At 45.4% G+C, this 18,738-nt stretch overlaps 1 protein-coding gene across 2 annotated transcripts in view; it reads left to right on the top strand.

The window, feature by feature from the left end:
* The first annotated feature begins 4,006 nt into the window (after positions 1 to 4,006).
* Positions 4,007 to 18,738, top strand: part of olfm2a (olfactomedin 2a) — a 36,109-nt gene continuing 21,377 nt past the window's right edge. Inside the window, exon 1 of one of the 2 annotated variants that reach the window (XM_035397588.1) lies at positions 4,007 to 4,640. In XM_035397588.1, the coding sequence (XP_035253479.1) occupies positions 4,584 to 4,640 (57 nt within the window). In that variant the 5' untranslated portion in view covers positions 4,007 to 4,583. Of the gene's footprint in view, positions 4,641 to 18,393; positions 18,538 to 18,738 lie in introns of those variants that run through there. The other variant, XM_035397587.1, reaches the window with a different exon arrangement.

The raw sequence follows: 18,738 nt of genomic DNA, 5'->3' as shown, positions 1-18,738 counted from the left end.
CCAGGGTGCACCTCGAGAGATGAAAGCTCAGTGATCGTGGCAGTTATGAGATGAGCAGAGCTTCAGTATTATTCAGCTTTACAGTGCTTATAACTGAGCAGAGCTTCAGTACTATTCAGCTTTACAGTATTAATAACTGAGCAGAGCTTCAGTATTATTCAGCTTTACAGTATTAATAACTGAGCAGAGCTTCAGTATTATTCAGCTTTACAGTGCTTATAACTGAGCAGAGCTTCAGTACTATTCAGCTTTACAGTATTAATAACTGAGCAGAGCTTCAGTATTATTCAGCTTTACAGTATTAATAACTGAGCAGAGCTTCAGTACTATTCAGCTTTACAGTATTAATAACTGAGCAGAGCTTCAGTATTATTCAGCTTTACAGTGCTTATAACTGAGCAGAGCTTCAGTATTATTGAGCTTTACAGTGCTTATAACTGAGCAGAGCTTCAGTACTATTCAGCTTTACAGTATTAATAACTGAGCAGAGCTTCAGTATTATTCAGCTTTACAGTGCTTATAACTGAGCAGAGCTTCAGTATTATTGAGCTTTACAGTGCTTATAACTGAGCAGAGCTTCAGTACTATTCAGCTTTACAGTATTAATAACTGAGCAGAGCTTCAGTATTATTCAGCTTTACAGTATTAATAACTGAGCAGGGCTTCAGTACTATTCAGCTTTACAGTATTAATAACTGAGCAGGGCTTTGGAGTAATTCAGCTTTACAGTATTAATAACTGAGCAGGGCTTTGGAGTTATAGAGTTTGTGCTGTTTAAAAAAACCCAGCAGGGCTTTAGTTTTATTACATTTTTCAGGGTTTTTAATGCTGAACTCTTGAATTTCAGCATTACAGCGTGTCTGTGTAATTGTCGTGGGATCTTGTGTGTTTGTGGAATGGAGGGGTTCTTTTAAACATTTTTTTTCAACAGCTGCTCATTAACACAAACCAACAGAGGTGAGGGAAGGAGACAGAGAAGGAGAGAGAGAGAGAACGAAATAGAGAGAAAGGGAAAGGTGGGTGGTTTCGTGCGGCTTTTTTGATTTATGAGATGTTTGTCTGCACTCAGGGGTTTGTCTAGTCACAAGGTTAGACTGTTTCAATAATGCCAGCAGAGCCAAAAAATCAGACAATAACTCCTCAGAAATGCTGAGTCTGTCCTGAACCTCATACTGACCCACCCTCGTGCACACACACACACACACTCTCTCTCTCTCTCTCTCTCTCTCTCTCTCTCTCTCCAGCAGGCACACACACACACACACACCACACTCTCTCTCTCTCTCACAGGCGCACTCTCTCTCTCACTTTCTCCAACAGGCACTCTCTCTCTCTCTCTCTCTCTTTCTCTCTCTCTCCAGCAGGCACACACACTCTCTCTCTCTCTCACACACACACACATAGGCACTCTTTCTTTCTCTCAAACAGGCACACACACACACACACACATAGGCACTCTTTCTCTCTATCAAACAGGCACACACACACACCACATTATGCTACCACAGTGTCTCTTTTCTGCTGGTAGTCAGCAGTGTGGAGTATGCAGCGGAAATGGAGTAAAGGACAGTGTGGAGAATTTAAATTGAGTTGAGTAGAGGACTGTGTGAAATATTTAAATCTGCATTGACTAGGCTCGACCTGCTATTAATTGAGCAATGCATTTTTATTTTATTTTATTACTGATCATTATTACCTGTGGCTGAAGTCCAATAAAGCAGAGAATAATTGGTCATTGAGTCAAAGAGCTGTAGTCGTTACCCATTATGAGCCAACAATAGACGTTCCTATTAAATTTTCTGTAAGGTGATCATTCTCGTGTCCTTATCCCACCAAGTCATTCTGAGCTCAACTCGTAAAACTCGCCTGAGAGAATTCTCTGACAGAAAGATCCTTATAGCCTGTCTGCACATTTTCCTCCGACCTCCAGCAAAAAAAAAAAACTCCTCCTCTGTCAGCGATACTCCCGCGCATGTTAATGAGCTCCTGCGCGTGTTAATGAGCTCCCGCGCGTGTTAATGAGCTCCCGTGCAAGCTAATGAGAATCAGTGCGTGTTAACGACCTGCTAAACTCGCTCTCTCAGAAAAAAAAATAGGCCCACCTCCACGTGCCTTGCACACGAGCGAACAGCTTCTTTTATTTGCGTTCTTTTTTTTCCGGTGCATTCTCCGAATCAAACAGCCAGGCAGACCACTGAAAGCGGTGGCGTTCCGTTCATTTGCTTCTGATATCTCAAGGCCTGCGGGGGCCTGTTTATTATTTCATGAGCAGCAGAAAGCTTTTTCCCGTATTATAGATATTTAGAGGTTTTCTGGGGAGGCCTGTGGTCCTGGAAATGCCACCCTTCACCAATCCCCAGCGAAAAGAAATACTGCTGCAATGAGCTCCTCTGTTCAGACCCAGCCCACCCCCCCCCCCCCCCCCCCCAAAATAAATAAATAAATAAATAAAAGAACCCCTTAAAACATCCCCACATCTCTCTCTCTCTCTCTTTTTATCCCCCTCCCTGGCATTTCACACCAACCATTTCATTCCTTCCATTATTCAATACTGTTCAAACAAGACCATAAAAAGCGTATATATAAAGCTCAGTATATTACCTAGCAGTGTAGAGAAATCCTTGGCTTTGTTCACTGTATTATTTTTCGAGGAACCGTTTCGGTGAGCGGGAGAGAGTGAAAGAAATATCATGAGGATATATTTACAGTCCTTTGGAAAAAGTGTTCTCCCCCTTCCCGATTTCCTCCATTATTGCATATTTGTCGTTACACTGAATGGTTTCAGATCTTTACACAAAATGTAATATTAGACCAAGGCAACCTGAGTAAATAAGAAGCACATTTTTTTAAATTTATATTTCATTTTTAATGAAGAAAATTATCAAAACACCCATGTCATCCAAGTGAAAAGGCAATTGCCCTCTTAGTTACTCAATCAACCAATTAACAAAATTTTATTGACAATTAGATTCAGCTGATTGAACACAGCCAGCTCGGTTGAATCTAAAGCACACTCATATTGAACCTTACCATCAAAGTGAACCTTACGCTTCATCCTACAGCAGTGGTCTCAAACTCGTTGCCACAGAGAGCCATGTGTATGCAGGTTTTCATTCCAACCAATTAATGCTGCCTTAATTGAGTCCAATTACTCATTCAGCCATATGCATTTAACTGCATTGAAGCACAGAATATAAGCAAGTTTTTATTTAGACAATGCGGGTCACCATAGATGTCGGGTCACCATTGTGTCCAAACCTGCATCCCTAATTCAGCAAATAATTGAACTAATATATATATAATCAAGATCTGAGGCTGGAATAAAAACCAGCATACACACGGCCCTCCATGGCACTGAGTTTGAGACCACTGTCCTACAGCAAGACAATGATCCCAGACATACTGCTAAAGCAACAAATGCGTTTTTCAAAGCCAGAAACAACTAGCACCAGAAACAAGCAGGAGCTGAAGCTGGTTGCAGTACAGAACCCTAGGGTTGCAGTGCATCACCAGAGAAGATACTCATACTTCAAGCAGTCCTTGCGTGCAAAGGATATGCAACAAAGTACTAAGCATGAGTACCTTCATTTACGTCACATTAACATATCCCAAACATTACGGTGCTCTGAAAGGGGGACTATGTATACAAAGTGCAATAATTTCTACATGGTGAAACCGAAGTGTATAAAAAATACCAGTAAATAAGAAGAACGCACTCGTAGGAATAATTCACATTATTGCCCATCTCTGGATTCGTGTTTTCCGGTTCTGTCCCCTGCTAGATGTGGGAGCACTGACGGGGCAGGGGGTCGCTTCTCACCTGCTCATTTGGTTGCTGAATTAATACTTTAAAATAAGCGTGACAGATTATGTCGGCTTTATCCATCTCTATGAATCAACGAACTGCCGTTTAGTTGAGACATTAATATCCGGAACCTCCGTTGTCTCCGCGGTTCCAACTCAGGGAACGGATGACAAGGCAAGCGCTTATGGCCCGTTCCGTCACCCGTCGCTCGGAGTGTTATCTGTCATTCCAAGCGAAATCGTTTACTTACAGGGCAGGGAGCAGCCTTGCCATTGTCGTTTAATACACAGCCGTGCTACCCGTACCCACAAGCTGAGAAAGCCGTTTCCCCATGTGCTGCGCCTAGCGTCGGAACATTGCAATTGCAGCGATCTGATCACCTTCCCACCTCTGCGATTCTCTCTCTTTCTCTCTGAAATTCCACCTCCGAATTAACTATTGTGATTTTTTTTTAATACAGCTTACACTGGACAGCTTTTTAAGAAATGCACATTTTCGTTGGAACAGCTGCTCATCGTTATAACTCTTTCCCGTAGATCGGACCAGCCGTTTGTCTAAGAAGGGGAAATAATTAAGTCTGATCATTGCTCGGATTCACGGTCGAACAGCGGGCATCGCAGTGTTCGAGTAAACGCCAGCCAGATTTACTAGGGATGCCGCTCATAGTGCACATTCGACAAAGAACGGACGTCTCAGATCGCAAGGACTGGGCTTAAGAAATCGCCCCTGCATACGCCGCGGAGCCGGGGCGCACTGGAGCCGTGTAATACCGGACAGGATGCATCTTTTTAGTGCCATATTCCTGCTGCTGATGTTATCGCTCCTGTTCTGCGAGGTAAGACAAGCAAAGGTATTCATCCCGTTCGATTAATCAGTGTGTGGTGTCGATCCGCCTACGAACGCTGCACAGTTAACCTTAAAATTAAATGTTTGTATTTGCAGCGATATTGTCAATCTGGCGTTAGTGTTATTAGAAGTATGCAAAAAATAAAACGCTCGTTCTCGCCATTTCTTTGTCACACACTCTCTCGTTTTTTGCCACACACACAAATAAGGTATATGCGCTTGCATGAAAGTCATCGCTTGTAAAAATGCTTTCTAACCTTATTTTTATTTTAACGGTTCTTGCACAAGCCAGTCTGTAGCCAGCGTTTGTGAAATTGATTTGTGCGGGAAAAGAAGGCGTTCCCAGATACGCCGAGTCTTTGATGTTGTCTGGGGGAAAGTTAAGGGAGAAGGGCGTCCAACGCCTGTCTTAATAAAAAACGCACCAGCGCGTGCTGTAGGACTTTGGCAAGACTCGGTTATTACTCCGCGCACACAGCCTTAGTAATAATTTACTGCAAAACGAACATATTCGTGTTCGCGTTATTACTGGGTACGATGAATCAGTTCGGTGAGAGTGAACTCGCGAATGACAGGGTTGGTTCAGCCTGGAAGCTGTGTTGGGAGCCAGTCAGTCAGAACAGCTTTTTCGGGATGGGTGATGGACATGAAGTGACACTTGGCAATTGGCGTGAAGGAGTGTCGTTTACACATCTTCCGTTGTGCAAGTTGAATGGCTTCAGTGTGTTAGTATTCGTTTGTACGTAAGGTCTAATGCTGTGGAGAAACTGAAATATTTGCCAAGATTAAATATTATGAAATTGTAGCGTTGTGTGAAACACCATTCATTAACCAGTTAAACAGCCGCTATGCTTGCAAATGAATCAGATCACACTGGAATGGAAAGAGATTTTAAAACGATCAAATACGATGTGAGTACCGTGGACGGTGAACAGTGGACCGGTCTGATTCTTTGTTTGAATCTGTTCTTCTCTGCAGCTCGTTTGATCCTAATGCGGCTCTTGCCGTTGTTGCTGTTGTGTTGTCATGTTTTAAGTCAGTCTAATCCGGGCCTGTATGTGGGACATCATTTCCCGCACTAGCCTAAAGTTTACCTTTTTGCAGGGCTAACTGTTAAAGTTTAAAATTTTTTTTAAAAAAATCAGATTGTTCTGAACACACATCTGTAGTGTATCTTTCGAGACTGCCATCTTCCTCCGTTAGAGCCTCCACCTAATCTCCAGAAGGCCGTTAGATGAACCTCTTGCCGTGGTAACTAACCAGGACATTCTTAAAATTCCGACCAGTTTATAGCTATGCTATCAGAAAACCACATAAAATGGTTTTTGTTGGGGGGTAACAATCCCACTGATGTCTTTTCTGAAAATATTCCACTGGGAGTTTAAATTACTGCTGCGAATTCAGACCCCGTAACCCCCCCCCCCCCCCCCCCCCCCGAAAGGTATCCACTTTACCCCATGGTGCCAGAGGGCGATTCCAGGATTTTTAAAAATGAGGTGGCTTAGAAAACATTGGGCACGACTTTCAGGCTCTTGTTTAAGTGCCCTGCGCCCTAATACAGGTGGCATTACATGAAAAGTGGCGCTGCACAAGAGCCTGAAAATCGTTCTGTCTTGAATAACTGTTTTGACCTTACTCTAGCCCAATGGGGGGGCACCAGGGGGGGCCAATCATATTTCGGGGGGGGGGGGGGGGGGGGCGGTGCTACCCCGTGCCACCCCGTGCCACCCCATTAAACATGCCCCTGCATGGTTCTACCCCACGCCGCTTTGGCCAAATGCCCATGCAGCCAGGTCTGAACCAAATGTCCGTACCTTATGTGAAACGCATATCTGTACGACCGTGTCCTCACCAAATGTCTGGCCGAACGTATCGTCATTAGATATCCACATGAACGCATTGCCAAATATGCATAGGATTGTATTCCAAATAATGGTCTGCAACCATTATTTAAGCAACTGTCCACGTGATCGTATTCTGTCCTGCTTTATGCATAAAATGAATGTATTTGTTCTTTACTGAATATCCTTTGGACCATATCCTAACCAAAGTTCTGGGCAACTGTATTTTAATCAAATGTTCACGTGATTATTTCCCAGTCGAATATCCATATGACCATATGCTAACCCAGTATTCACAGGACCAGATCTTAACGAGATTATCCGGGGGACCTGGTCCTAGCCAAATTCTTCTTGACAGAATGAGCACTTAGTGTGGCCTGCAGTTCGAGCCCTGGGACAGAAGGTGGCGCTGCAGCTTATTAAGGATGGTCGTTCTCTCAGTTACTGGCATTCACGGTGAGGTAAAACAGCATCACTGTCAGTGGTGTTTCCCGCTCAACAAGTAGCCCGTAATTGGCCACGGGGGACCAGAGGTAGGAAGTGTACATTTTAAAGCTTTACGTAGACCGGTCCACCCGTCTCCCAGTGAAACAGGGCCCGTATAAAGAAATGATGAATTCCACTTGTACCTTCTCTCGTGTCATGAGGTCTGCTGCAACAAAGCTGAAATATTTATCAATTTCCCTCTTGCACCTGTGTGGAAATGCATGGAGTGTTCATCAAGCTTTAATGAGACCGATAGCTACACTATCTTGCCCATTGACCACGTTTGTTAAATTGCCCATAATTCCCTGCGGTCTGCCAAGGCAGCGATGCAAATGCATGTTAACTGACTCCTGGGTGGCGCACCTGTGCTACTGTACATTTGCCGTGTTGTAAAGACCGTGTGTGGACTGGCATTCATCCATCCATCCATTAGCTACACCCGCTTATCCTGAGCAGGGTCGCGGGGGGTGCTGGAGCCTGTCCCAGCGTGCATTGGGCGAGAGGCAGGAATACACCCTGGACAGGCCGCCAGTCTCTTGCAGGGTGCGGATTGGCACACGAGGTGCAAAACTCACTTCGTAAAAATGGATGAAGGCGTTGTTTAGAATGGCGTACGAATTGGCTTATCGTACCTTCAGCATCATAGCATGCTTGTCAGTTCGCTGTTGCTGCATTCATACATTTTCCTGTCATGTTCTCTATGAACTTTCACCAGCCGTGTTAAAGATTATTATATAGAAAAAGTACAGTGTAATGTTATTTCTTTCCATGTATGGTATTTTTTTTTGTTCAATGTGTGAGTAAGCACTAGTGGTCTGAGTTGTAGGTGTCTACGAAAGGAGGTGTGACTTACTTGTGAATTTTAAAGCTGGGTTGCTGGGCGGCTCGCCCTGCTGGCAGTGTTCCAGTGATTGGCTGGGGAGACGCTTGGCATCTGGGGGGGGAGGGGTTTCGGTTGGTGTGGCGTCCGTGTATGACCCGTCGATGACCAGTGACCCCCTCTGGTTTAGACGGCCTCCTCCTTCCCAGTGTGCAAGCTGAACTGGCTGAGTGAAAAGTAACAGTGGCGAACATCGCGCTTTTGTTTTTTTGTTTTTTGACGAGGGCGCGCTCACGTATGGACAGCGGGGGCGATGCAGCGTTGAGCACGACGACTCAAAAATGATCGGTTGGGGTATCCCCAACTGGGAGAAAATAGCGGTCAAATTTTAAAAAGAAAGTCACAACTGTGCCCTGTTACACTGTTGTGTGTGTGTGTGTGCGCGCGTGTGAGTACGAGTATGTGTGCCTTCCCTAGCACAGCCATCACAAAATCTCGCCCCCATCTCGCCCTCTCTTGCTCTCTTCCTCTCCCTTTCCCTTTTCCCCATCTCTCTCTCCGTCTCTTCCTTTCTCCTCTCGCCGCCCCCCCCCCCCCCCCCCCCCCCCCCCCCGCGCTCTGTTTTGTGTGCTAGCTGGATGTTTTAAGGCTGATGCAGTGGGTGAACACGGCCCTGCGTGTCTCTTTCCCTGCTGTGCAGTGCAGTGCACACTCCAGGCCTGGCTCCTGCGTGACCTTGCCATCCTTCCCTGCTGTGCAGTGCACACTCTGGGCCTGGCTCCTGCGTGACCTTGCCATCCTTCCCTGCTGTGAATCTTTAATGAGCTCAGCCAGGCGGACTGGAATATAAATATGTCCGGAGCCCGGCGTCCTTCTACACAAAAGCCTTCTGGCACGGCGACCAATCAGATTGTGTCACATGGTCCTCGCCCTGCTGCGCTGCTGCAGCAGCTCATGCTACTGTATGCATCACAACACTTCAGAAACCTGGCTTTGAACATGAAATACCCCATCCTACGCCTTAAATACCCCACTCTGAGCAGTAAATACCCCACTCTACGCCTTAAATACCCCACTCTGAGCAGTAAATACCCCACTCTGAGCACATTAAATACCCCACACTAAGAACCAAGTTTTCAAGAGTGACAGGGAGACGTAAATCCTTATGTTGGGTCTTTAAAATGGCCAGCTCTATGTGTCATTTTTAAGAATTATTCTGATGAAGGCTATGAAAATGCTGCCTATTCAGGGACTGGATGGAATTCTTACTGATGAACAAAGTCCTCCAGGCTCTTAAGCAGAGATGTCAGGCTCACCCTGGAGGGTCCCAGTGTCTGCAGGTTTTTTTGTGTGGTTTCCTTTCCATCGACAGCGAATTAACACCTGGGAAACAAGGTGTGCAGATTTTCTGTGACTATATAGGCCTGTAAATGCCAAAATATGACAAAAATCCACTGGCACTGCAGCCATCTTGTGCTGATGAAGTGATGACAGTTTTGAATCCTTTCAAGAGTTCTGTAGGTTTTTTTTTTGGATTTTTTTCTCAAAATGATGAATTATCAAGTCATTATTCTAGAATTCCATTGCTTTTAATTACCATTAGTGGTTGTTACATTGGCCTTAGAACGTTCAGAATGTTCAGAACATTCTAATCACATGTTTGTGGTCTTATACCTGAAGGGGTTAAAAATCAGCATTTTTGTTGTGTAGAAAGAGGTGCAGTGAAGTCAGCACTGCAGAACGGCAACTCGCTGCAGGAGAATAAAAGAACTACAACTCAATGTAGAGTTGCTTTGATTTACTGAACAGGAGAAAGAAAAGGGGGGGGGGGGTGAAATCTTTTATTTATGTGCATGTGGTTTAATGTGGTTCTGTGGCTTTTTTCCCCCTGTGTTATTTTATGATAGTCCTGTCAGAAACAGCACTGTGGCTGAGAGAGTCTTTCTTGCCTGTATGCCTCTGCAAGTACCTCCCCCCCCCCCTCACTCCCCCCTCCCTCACTCCCTCCCTCCCCCTCCCTCTCAGCAGGCGCACACATAATACACGTGTACGTGCTTCTCTGACTAAAATTCAGCAGCTCACCTCAGTCATTAGTCTTGATAACAACATTAGTGCCATTACCCCTGCAGCTGTTTTCTCATTTTAGCGCTGCCCAGAGTGAGAGATTTTGCATGTACGAATGCACGCCAGTGTGTATTTCTCAGTACGTACGATTGTTTGTGTGCGCATCTGTCTGCGAGAGTACGTACGCGTACATTAGCGGTGGTCAGTAGGGCACTTCCCGCCCAAAACAAGTGCAAAGCCACATCTGATAGAGGAAGAGAGATAAGCAGACAGCCATCTTGGCTCTTATCTCACTTCAGTTTAAAATAATCTAATTACTTGTCTATCTCACACTCCGTGTGACTATACTGAGAATGGTCAGGACAAGTCCCGCTTGATTAAGCCTTCAGATTGTGTTTAATTTCAGCCAACTGCAGTGCATCAGTACAGGTAAGGCAGCAGCCAATCACAGCACCACTCACACAACGCCAAACTCCAAAAAGACAGGGATAGAGATAGAGAAAAGGGGGGGAGATGGTGAGAAAGGTGAACATGGTTGTGTCTCTACACAGGTGTGTGGTCCAGTATGTACCTTAAAACCAAGCTTTAAATGTAAAGGAAGTAAAGAAAAGGTATGAAGATTGTGTGTATCTATGTGTTATGTGTATTTTTTTGTTATTGCTGTGTTTGGTCATTGCGTGTGCATTGAGTGTGTAGTTATTTGCTGTGTTTAGTCACTGCTGGTGCATTGAGTGTGTAGTTATTATTGTGTGTAGTTGTTGTGTTTGATCTCTGCTGGTGCATTAGGTGTGTAGTTATTGCTGTGTTTGGTCTCTGCTGGTGCATTAGGCGTGTAGTTATTGCTGTGTTTGGTCTCTGCTGGTGCATTAGGCGTGTAGTTATTGCTGTGTTTGGTCTCTGCTGGTGCAATAAGTGTGCGGTTATTGCTGTGTTTGGTCTCTGCTGGTGCATTAAGTGTGTTCCGGCTGTAATGTTTAATTAACGCCGGGGTGTTGGAGGGTGTTTTAAAGGCTCAGGCAGGTGTATATGTGTCCATCCAGAGCTGTGCTGGATACGAAGCGGAGCGGTTCTTGGCCTGGCGCCGCTCCCTCTCTCAGACGTGTTTCCCCAGCCCATTTGCCTGCGGTTGATCGTGGCCACAGAGTTGATATCTGTGTTGACAGCGATGGCTGCAGACACAGCGCAGCACAGGGTATTGTGGGAATGACTCCCAGGGCATTGGGGGAATGACTGCGGACACAGGATGTAGCCCAGGGCATTGTGGGAATGACTGCAGACACAGGTTGCAGTCTAGGGTATTGTGGGGATGACTGCGGACACAGGATGTAGCCCAGGGCATTGTGGGAATGACTGCAGACACAGGTTGCAGTCTAGGGTATTGTGGGAATGACTGGGGTGTTTCAAGCTTCTCTGTGCACAACAGAGTGTGTTTACTGCAGAAGCCATTACCACCAAGTAATATATCTCGTAATATATTTTAAAAATATTTATTTATTTATTACAAGTAATATATGCACATATTTATGCCTGTAAAAAATGATGAATGTTGTTTTATTTTATGTATGTGAATAAATGACTAACGACCCACCTCTTCAGACCATATAATGGATCCCCAACCCTTTAGCTTACCTTGTTTCTTTTTTTGGGATTTCCTTTGGGATGTTGCTGGTATGGCTGTGTAAAGTTTGGTTAGCTACATAGCGGTATCTACGTTTGTTTGCTACTTTTGATTATATTGTTTGTAATTTTGATTATAAATGGTCCTCCACTTTTGAATGTCCCTCTGAATAAAAGCATATATATATATATATATATATATATATATATATATATATATATATGTATATATATATATATAGGTTGTATTTGGTGATGTGGTTTAGGAGCAGTGTCAGGATATGCAGTAAATAAATATTTATGATTAAAAACGAGTACCGTAGAGATGGGGTTTAATACTTTACACACATATCATGTACACGTCAAATATTCATACGATTTGATAGAATGTAATTCATCTCTGGGGAAGGGGAAGATGACTTGAAATACATTCATCACCATGGTAACCAACAACAGTGACACACAAACCAGCAACGTTACACGCACACACACACACACACACACACACACACACACACCCTAAAAAGACACAAAAGGCATGAGCTCATATAAGTGCAATGTTTTATTCATAACACAGAAGATGGGGGGGGGGGGGGGGGGTAAGAAGGAAGCTTGCCTAAATTGCAGAACAAGCATTTCTGATATTAATCAAAACCCTCACTGTTCAGGAGTACTGCATGTGATTAAACTGCACCCTAATTAATGAGGAACAACGTGTGATTTAAACTACACATTTATTAATGGGAGACACTGTCTTATTAACCCACGCTGTAATTAAACCCCAATTAATGGGGGACTCTGTGTGATTAATTAACACCTTTATCAATGGGGAACACTGTGTGATTACACTATACCTTTATTAACGGATTACACTATGTGATTAAATTGCACTCTTATCATTGTGTAACACTGAGTGATCGAACCACTGCGTAATTAAACTCTAATTAATGAGGAACTATGTGTGATTAAAAGACATCTTTATTAATGGGGGACGCGGATTGATTAAACTGCACTCTAATTTATGAGGAACACTGTGTGATGAAACCACTGTGTAACTGAACCCTAATTAGTGGGGAATACTGTGTGATTAAACTGCACATTTATTAACGGGGGCGCCATGTGATTAAATTGCACCCTAATTATTTTGGAACACTGTGTGATCAAATTACACCTTTATTAATGAGGGACACTGTGTGTGTGTGTGTGTATGCACTCACACACACACGCACACACACACACAGGTGCGCATGCAGTGATACTGACTGCAGTACTAAATTATTGCTAAAGTCAGCTGTTTTACTGCTGACAAATTCACAGAACAAAACTAAACCAAAATGGTACAAAATAAGTAACAGTAACAGTGTGTGTGTGTGTGTGTGCGCGTGTACGCGTGCGCATATGTGCTTGTGTGTGTGCACGTGTGGATGCATGTGTGTGTGTGTGTGCCTGCATGCCTGCATGTGTTTTTTGTGTTTATTGTAATCCTTTATTTTCCAGATGATCTCATCCAGAGCAATTAAAATGAGGTGAATAGAATAAGATTGGCCAGGATGCATAGGCTCACAATAGTAAATAATACAGTAATGTACCAAAGGGTGGTAATAAATATGCATGCAGTAATTGCACACAAGCTCATACAACAGCATCCACAATTGCTTATTCTATTAGGAGTAACCATGGGAACTATTAGCATCCATCACACAAAGGGCATTGATTATACGATTATATGACACAACACTGGGACAGTGTGTGTGTGTGTGTGCATGTGTGTGTGTTTATGCATGTACCCATGTGTCCGTATGTGTAAGTGTGTAATTGTGTGTGTGTGTGTGTGCATGTACACACATACGTGTGTGCGTGTGTGTGTGTGTGCGTGTACGCATGTGTGTGTGCGTGTACGTGCACGCGTGCGTGTATGTTTGTGTGTATGTGTGTGCGTGTATGTATGTGCATGTACGCTTGTGTGTGTGTGTGTATGCTTGTGTGTGTGCATGTACAGTACATGTACGTGCGCATGTACTTGTGTGTGTGTGCGTGTGTGTGTATGTGTGTGCTCGTACACAAATATCTGTGTGCATTGAATGCTGCATAAATTGGGCTCGTGTATACTGCTGAGATGGTTGCTACAGAGACTACATCATGCATTTTGATGGTGATTTTGTCGGAAGGGAGCCAAACTCAGATTAATGAATTATGACTGAAGAATGCTGAACGTTCTGAAAATAGAAAAATAAAGAACACTCACGCTTTGCTAACAAAATAACAAATACCCCTCACTGTGCTGAGCTACGCTGGACAAGAGAGTTGTTTTTTTTTTTCTCTGATCCAAAGTTTTCTGCACAGTGCACACGGTATATGTGTGTATATGCAACACTGCTTTACTCACCCTGGAAACGCCATGGTCCTATGTCTCTGACTTTTGGAGCGAAGATGATGAGCACTTCCACACAGCTGGAAAGAGCATTGTCGAATTAAGAATCTGTGAGTAAATTGCGAAAGTGCTCTACTGCCCCCCTGTGGGGTGCAGAGAGCTACTGCACTCTGTTTTTGCTGGTTGCTGCTCAGTTTTTTTCAACAGTGTGTTCTTTTCGATTGCCATTCCTTGATTGTCCCTTTCATTGGGAAGTCGTCTGAGCAAACAGCCTGGTGCAGTGTTTCAGAAGCACTGCCTGGTGCAGTGTTTCAGACGTGCTGCCTGGTGCAGTGTTTCAGAAGTGCAGCCTGGTGCAGTGTTTCAGAAGCACTTCCTGGTGCAGTGTTTCAGAAGTGTTGCCTGGTGCAGTGTTTCAGAAGCACTTCCTGGTGCAGTGTTTCAGAAGTGCAGCCTGGTGCAGTGTTTCAGAAGTGCAGCCTGGTGCAGTGTTTCAGAAGTGTTGCCTGGTGCAGTGTTTCAGAAGCGCAGCCTGGTGCAGTGTTTCAGAAGCACTTCCTGGTGCAGTGTTTCAGAAGCACTTCCTGGTGCAGTGTTTCAGAAGTGTTGCCTGGTGCAGTGTTTCAGAAGCACTTCCTGGTGCAGTGTTTCAGAAGCACTTCCTGGTGCAGTGTTTCAGACGTGCTGCCTGGTGCAGTGTTTCAGAAGTGTTGCCTGGTGCAGTGTTTCAGAAGCACTACCTGGTGCAGTGTTTCAGAAGTACTTCCTGGTGCAGTGTTTCAGAAGTGTTGCCTGGTGCAGTGTTTCAGAAGCACTTCCTGGTGCAGTGTTTCAGAAGCACTTCCTGGTGCAGTGTTTCAGAAGTGTTGCCTGGTGCAGTGTTTCAGAAGCACTTCCTGGTGCAGTGTTTCAGAAGCACTTCCTGGTGCAGTGTTTCAGAAGTGTTGCCTGGTGCAGTGTTTCAGAAGCGCAGCCTGGTGCAGTGTTTCAGAAGTGCAGCCTGGTGCAGTGTTTCAGAAGTGCTGCCTGGTGCAGTGTTTCAGAAGTGCAGCCTGGTGCAGTGTTTCAGAAGTGTTGCCTGGTGCAGTGTTTCAGAAGCGCAGCCTGGTGCAGTGTTTCAGAAGTGCAGCCTGGTGCAGTGTTTCAGAAGTGCTGCCTGGTGCAGTGTTTCAGAAGTGCAGCCTGGTGCAGTGTTTCAGAAGCGCAGCCTGGTGCAGTGTTTCAGAAGTGCAGCCTGGTGCAGTGTTTCAGAAGTGCTGCCTGGTGCTTCTCATTGCATTCCTGCCCTTTACATCAAAGGCTGTGGGCCCTGCGGCGAGCATCCTGCCTGCTGTTAAATGCTGGAGTACTGGAGTATCCCACAGCCTGTCAATGCACGCTGACACACACACACACACACACACACACACACATATACACACACATACACACACACACACATATACACACACACACACACACACATACACGCTCACACACATCTATGTCATCTCACAGGATTACTTATGGCTATGCTTATGGTAATGGTTACATTTAACAGACCAAGTGTAATGAGTGCTGTGGAGCCATAGCAATGAGCGGAACCCGAAATGGCTGGACTAAGATAAATTCAAAGGGAACGCAAAGGCAGCCGGACTGGCTGGTGAAATAGTGCGTGGAAACAGACCCGGGTTCGATCCTGCAGCTGTGCTTTGTCTCTGCGGTGTGCAGGTGGAAACAGACCCGGGTTCGACCCTGCAGCTGTGCTTTGTCTCTGCGGTGTGCAGGTGGAAACAGACCCGGGTTCGATCCTGCAGCTGTGCTTTGTCTCTGCGGTGTGCAGGTGGAAACAGACCCGGGTTCGATCCTGCAGCTGTGCTTTGTCTCTGCGGTGTGCAGGTGGAAACAGACCCGGGTTCGATCCTGCAGCTGTGCTTTGTCTCTGCGGTGTGCAGGTGGAAACAGACCCGGGTTCGATCCTGCAGCTGTGCTTTGTCTCTGCGGTGTGCAGGTGGAAACAGACCCAGTTTCGATCCTGCAGCTATGCTTTGACTCTGCGGTGTGCAGGCCCTGTTCACAAAGGGGTGTCACTGCCTCTGAATCTTCCATTTTGGAAATGCAGTAACAATAAGGCCTTCAAGTTATGCGCGAGTACCTGTAAGCATCGCTCTACAAGCAGGAAGTATTCGTTGTAAAATAGCTGAAATTACCTGTGCTTTTTTTCCGTACTTACAGTTCTGGATTCTGCTTCTTCTTTGTGATTGGTTGTTGTTTTTTTTTTTTGTTTTTTTTTTTTTTGACTTCTCAAGTCAAATCCTCTGAAGCTAACCGAACCAAACTCCCTGTGTGTCAGGCTGCGTTGGTTTATAAAGGACCTGCCATGCATGTGATTCTGTTATGCCCGTGTAACAGACATGTTCTGGCAATTATTTTGGTGTGATGATGATGTTCTTCTCCGGGTTTGCTTTGCTCAGTGTTGGTCAGAAAGCAGGTGTTGCTTTGCTCAGTGATGGTCAGAAGGCAGTTGATGCTTTGCTCAGTGCTTGTGAGAAAGCAGGCGATGTTTTGCTCAGAATTGGTGTCTCTGGGTTGAGCGCTTTGCTCTCCTGTGGCGGGAAGGAGAGTTATAATCGGAGGCTGTCTCCAGGTGGGGTGTACAGACGTCCTGTGGGCCGCGCACCGGGTCCTCCCTGGCCAGACATAATGGGATAAATGAGGAAAAATGACAAACCGCTTTTTTTAGATTAAACTTAGTTAGGTGGGGAGGGAGCGGTGTCAGGATGAATTTTCATCAGCCCGAACACTCATACATGCTGCTGGATTGTGTGTGTGTGTGTGTGCATGTGTGTGTGTGTGTGTGCGCATGTGCGTCTGTGTGCATGTGTGTGCGTGCACGTGTGCGAATGCACGTTTATGTGTCTGCCAGTCTGTCTGTCTGTGTTTGTGTCCCTCTCTGTGTGAAAGTCATATTCATCATAATTAAAGATGTGTTTTCCCTCTGCAGTGATCCTGGGGGTTATTAATGTACAGTTTAATACATCTCTGTGATGGTTCTTATAAGCAATGCCTCACTATGTCTGTGCACATGCAAGCCAGTTTGCTTATTAATGGTAAACGTGTAAAGACAGAGATGCTTAAAAGAAATGTTATTGTATTTATTAATGGTAACTTAGTACTTATTACTGATTATTATAGCATATCTGTATGTGCAAAAATGTTATTCTTTACTTAAATGATGTTGATTTCTATTTTAATAGCTAAGAGTATATTTCAGGGTTAATCTGCATTTATCCAGTATTTCAGGGTTTATCTGTGTTTATCAGGGTATTTCAGGGTTTATCAGTGGTTATCAGGGTATTTCAGGGTTTATCAGTGTATTTCAAGGTTTTCAGTGTTTATCAGGGTATTTTAGGGTTTATCGGTGGTTATCTGTGTATGCCCCCCCCCCCCCCCCCCCGTGAGTTCCGCACCCCCTTTTATAAAAACGGATCCATCCTCATGCTTGTAATTATTTTTGTCATGCTGCGATTTAAAAGATGGAAAGGAGGTAGAAGGTTTGCTGATGAGAGGAAGGGTGACCTCCTGCTGCGTGTTGCTGTTTCGTACCTCTGCTGTAGTACACCCTCTCCGCCACATGAGGGCGGCAGCGTACAAGCCATTGTCAGTGCAGGTGACGGTAGACCCTGGACTGGATGAGCTGTCAGCAAGCATGATCTTTTAACATAACATCTACCAGCTGCTTATAGATAATGCAGTACCAGCCTCTCTTTAGTTACTTTCTACAGTCAGCCTCTGTGAGCCACAGTATGAATGTGAATACAAATTCCTGCATGGATCACAACGAACGCTTTGAGACTGATAGGTTGTCGGGAGTTTTGGTGACTCACCAGTTGCCAGGATACATGATGATTGATGAGCTGTCACAGAGAGCAGAATGCAGGTGCTTCATCTTCATCACCATTGTCTTCTTCCTCACACCCATTTCCCATTACACGAGCTGTGTGTGTGTGTGCGTGCGTGTGAGTGTGTGTATGTGTGTGTATATGAGTGAGTAAAAGGTGAATAAGCTGAAATGTTAGAGCCCCCTCCCACCCCCCCGGCTTTCAGCCAACCACGGATTCAGAAAAGAGAGAGAGTGCATGAATGTAAGGGAGAGAGCAAGAGCGTGAGAGAGAGTGAGTGTGGGAGAGAGAGAGGGAGGGAGAGGGAGAGGGAGAGAGGGAGAGAGGGAGGGAGCGAGGTACTTGCAGAGTCACACAGACTGATGAGTACAGTGCAGTGTGACTGGACTAGAGCTCTGTGCCTTCATACAATCCTCTCTCTCTCTCTCTCTCTCTCTCTCTCTCTCTCTCTCTCTCTCTCTCTCTCGCTCTCTCTCATTCACTCTGTCTTTCTCACTCTCTCTGTCATTCACTGGTTCTGTGTGCCTGGTCCATTCTGTTCCTTTGCCCGAGCACTGGTGGGGTTGTGCGTTAGGTGAAGTGTGCTGGGCTGGGTTTGGGGCAGGCTGGTGTTTGTGGGTGTGGGTGTGGGTGTGGGAGTGGGAGCGGGGCGGGGGGTGGAGATGAGTGTCCCGCTGTTGAAAATTGGGGCGGTGCTCAGCACCATGGCGATGGTCACCAACTGGATGTCCCAGACCCTGCCTTCCCTCGTGGGGCTCAACGGGACCACTGTCTCCAGAGGGGGAACTTCCGAAAAGATCACCAGCGTGCGTAGCCTTCTTCTCCTCTTACTGTGTGTGTGTGTGTGTGTGTGTGCGTGTGCGTGTGCGTGTGCGTGTGCGTGTGCGTGTGTGTGTGTGTGTGTGTGTGTGTGTGTGTGTGTGTGTGTGTGTGCGTGTGCCCATCTGTCTATACATGTGTGTGTGTGTGTTTGTGTGTGTGCATGTGTGTTTGCGCACACATTTGTC

The sequence above is a fragment of the Anguilla anguilla genome, chromosome 17 (genome assembly GCF_013347855.1).
Source record: "Anguilla anguilla isolate fAngAng1 chromosome 17, fAngAng1.pri, whole genome shotgun sequence".
NCBI lineage: Eukaryota > Metazoa > Chordata > Actinopteri > Anguilliformes > Anguillidae > Anguilla > Anguilla anguilla.
The sequence above is the reverse complement of the archived record's forward strand: the minus strand, read 5'-3'. Positions and strand labels throughout refer to the sequence as shown.